General features: G+C 56.2%; 1 protein-coding gene across 1 annotated transcript in view; it reads left to right on the plus strand.

The window, feature by feature from the left end:
- FCHO1 (FCH domain only 1) overlaps nucleotides 1–3,373 on the plus strand; it is a 42,366-nt gene that overhangs the window by 34,237 nt on the left and 4,756 nt on the right. The window contains exons 19-23 of the mRNA XM_011991196.1: nucleotides 285–397; nucleotides 506–593; nucleotides 764–872; nucleotides 2,045–2,200; nucleotides 3,135–3,267. Coding sequence (XP_011846586.1) covers nucleotides 285–397; nucleotides 506–593; nucleotides 764–872; nucleotides 2,045–2,200; nucleotides 3,135–3,267 — 599 coding nt within the window. The remainder of the gene's footprint in view (nucleotides 1–284; nucleotides 398–505; nucleotides 594–763; nucleotides 873–2,044; nucleotides 2,201–3,134; nucleotides 3,268–3,373) is intronic.

Consider the following 3,373-nt stretch of genomic DNA (forward strand, 5'->3'; position numbering starts at 1 on the left):
CTACAGTATACCTGCGTCTTAAGCCTTCAGTGCTTGCTTGCATATCCCCAGTAACGGGGAGCTCACCCCTTATTGGGCCACCATTCTGGCGTCTGGGAGGGTCAGACTGTGGACGGTATCCGCAGTCCTGTCTGGCACCTTTTCTGCAACCCCAGGACTTCAGACTCATTGGGGGTCTCCACGGAAAAGCCCATCTCCTATATTTTGGCTGAGTGTGTGCCCCTGGGGAGGCCCCAGAGGCCCTGGGCAGCATCTCAGCAGTGCCTCTTTGTACTTGCTCCCAGACCTGATGCCTGCACCTGCTGACGCCACAGCCAGGGAGGGCCTGGCAGCCCCACCCAGGAGACTCCGCTCTAGGAAGGTGTCCTGCCCTCTCACACGTAGCAACGGGGACCTGGTAGGTGAGGGGGTGTGGCAGGAGCTGGGCTGGGGGTCGTCTCCGGGATCAGCTTTTGGGCGCTGGTCCTGGGGCACTCATAGCCCAGACTGTCTTTTTCCCTTCCAGTCTCGTTCCCTGAGCCCCTCCCCACTGGGCTCTTTAGCCCCCAGCACTGCCTTGGAACGGCCCAGCTTCTCATCCCAGTCAGGACATGGTACGTGAGAGCGGTCCTGGGCCCAGCTTTGGGCCTCAGTGTCCCCTTCTCTGGTCTGGGTGGGTGGCTTCTCTGTTGGCAGAGGTGTGGTTCAGCGGGGGGTCTCGAGCCTGGAGCCTGTGTTCGTGCTGTCTATCCGTTGTTCCCCATTCCCTCCCCACCACCCCCAGGAGTCTCCCGGGGTCCAAGCCCTGTGGTCCTGGGCTCCCAGGATGCCCTGCCCGTAGCCACAGCCTTCACGGAGTACGTCCATGCCTACTTCCGTGGCCACAGCCCCAGGTACCCGGTGATGGGCAGACAAGGGCCCGTGGGGGGGTCTGTGTTGGGGAGGGTCCAGCAGGGACAGCTTTCAGATGTGCTTCATGGTCTAGCTTATGGTGAAAGGGCCTTGAACACTGAGCCAAGTGACCAGGCCCCTGTCCTGAGGGCAGTGGAGCCATAGGAGGGCCTTTTTTTTTTTTCTTTTTTTTTAAACTGAGACGGAGTTTCACTCTTGTTGCCCGGGCTGGAGTGCAGTGGTTCAATCTCGGCTCCCTGCAACCTCCGCCTCCCGGGTTCAAGCCATTCTCCTGCCTCAGCCTCCCGAGTAGCTGGAACTACAGGTGCATGCCACTGCACCTGACTAAATTATTGTATTTTTTGTTTGTTTGTTTTGAGACAGGGTCTCACTCTGTTGCCCAGGCTGGAGTGTAGTGATGTGATCTTGGCTCACTGCAAACTCTGCCTCCTGGGTTCAAGAGATTCTCCTGCCTCAGCCTCCCAAGTAATTATGGGATTATAGGCACACATCACCACACCCGGCTGATTTTGTGTTTTTAGTCGAGACCAGGTTTCACCATGTTGACCAGGCTGGTCTCAAACTCTTGGCCTCAAGTGATCCACCTGCCTCGGCCTCCCAAGGTGCTGGGATTATAGACATGAGCCACCGTGCCCGGTCATAGGAGAGCATTTGAGCAGGGCTAGGCATTGCTGTAGACTCCAAGGCTGCCGTGGGCATTGAGATGAAGGGAGTGACACTAGAAGTTAGGCCCAGTAACGGGGTAAGGGGATGGGTTAAGGACGAGTGGAGGGCAGGGGTATATATTGGGGTGGCCTTCAGCAGAAAAGATCTAAAAGTCAAACCATGAAGAAGAGGAGAGTGTCAGATCAAAAACCCAAGCAAAGGACAGCTAGAAAAACTGAACATTTTAATTTGAGCTCCCTGGTGGCCTAGGAGAAAAGAGAACTAGGGAAGGAGATGTTCCTGCCTCCTTCAGCCCAGGGTGGATTCTTCCTGTCCAGGCAGGAATGAAAGAGGAGGAGGTTGGGGGAAAGGATATGGGGGATCATCAGGGCCATCCTAGATCTGAGGTGTCTGGGGAGCCACAGGCATCAGTGGAACCAGGAGAAGGGGGAGGATGAGACACCAGGCAGAGCCCTAAGCCAACACCCAGTCCCCTCATCCTCCCCAGCTGCCTGGCTCGAGTAACTGGGGAGCTGACCATGACCTTCCCTGCTGGCATCGTGCGTGTGTTCAGCGGGACCCCACCCCCACCTGTCCTCAGCTTCCGGCTTGTACACACAGCCCCTATTGAGCACTTTCAGCCCAACGCCGATCTGCTCTTCAGGTACTATGGATGGGCAGTGGGAGAGGGCCTTGGAGGCTGCTGGGGGTCAGGGGCTTCCGGGCTCTGAATTCCCTCTCTGCTTCCTGGGAATTTTATTTTTTTATTTTTTTGTAGAGATAGAGTCTTGCTCTGTCACCCAGGCTGGAGTGCAATGGCGTGATCTTGGCTCACTGCAACTCCGCCTCCCGGGTTCAAGCAATTCTCCTGCCTCAGCTTCCCGAGTAGCTGGGATTACAGGCCACTACACTCAGCTAATTTCTTTTGTATTTTAGTAAAGACAGGGTTTCACCTTGTTGCCCAGGCTGGTCTCGAACTCCTGAGCTGAGGCAATCCGTCTGCCTTGGCCTCCCAAAGTGCTAGGATTACAGGCGTGAGCCACCACACCCGGCCTGATTTTTTTTTTTTTTTAATTATTATTATTATTGTTTTGAGATGCAGTTTTGCTATCGTTGCCCAGGCTGGGGTGCAGTGGTGCGATCTCGGCTCACTGCAACCTCCGCCTCTTGGGTTCAAGTGATTCTCCTGCCTCAGCCTCCTGAGTAGCTGGGATTACAGGCATGTGCCACCATGCCTGGCTGATTTTTGTATTTTTAGTAGAAATGGGGTTTCACCACGATGGTCAGGCTGGTCTTAAACTCCTGACCTCAGGTGATCCACCCGTCTCAGCCTCCCAAAGTGCCAGGATTACAAGCATGAGCTACCGCACCCAGCTGCCTCCTGGGATTTGCTGTGTGGCCTGGGGCAAGTAACTTGCCCTCTCTGACCCTTGTTTTCCATCCCTCCTTTACTGCCACCACCACTACCATCCAGGTAGGGCTTTGCTGGGCCCAGGGTGGACCAGGAAATTACATCTTAAGGAAGGGGTAGATTGAATGCTGGGAGCCCTGGGAGGGCATGTCCACAGGATTGCGGTGATCAGTCCGGGTTTCTGCAGTGACCCCTCCCAGAGTGACCCTGAGACCAAAGACTTCTGGCTCAACATGGCAGCTCTGACCGAGGCTCTGCAGCGCCAGGCAGAGCAGAACCCCACCGCCTCCTACTACAACGTGGTGCTGCTGCGATACCAGGTGTGCCACCCGCATGGGTCCGGGAGGAGGTGGTGGAGTAGGGGACACGGTGAGCTGGCAGCAGACCTGGAGGCGCCTGCATGTTGGCCAGGCTGGTCTCGAACTC

Source organism: Mandrillus leucophaeus, unplaced genomic scaffold (genome assembly GCF_000951045.1).
Source record: "Mandrillus leucophaeus isolate KB7577 unplaced genomic scaffold, Mleu.le_1.0 Scaffold11, whole genome shotgun sequence".
In the NCBI taxonomy this organism is placed as follows: domain Eukaryota; kingdom Metazoa; phylum Chordata; class Mammalia; order Primates; family Cercopithecidae; genus Mandrillus; species Mandrillus leucophaeus.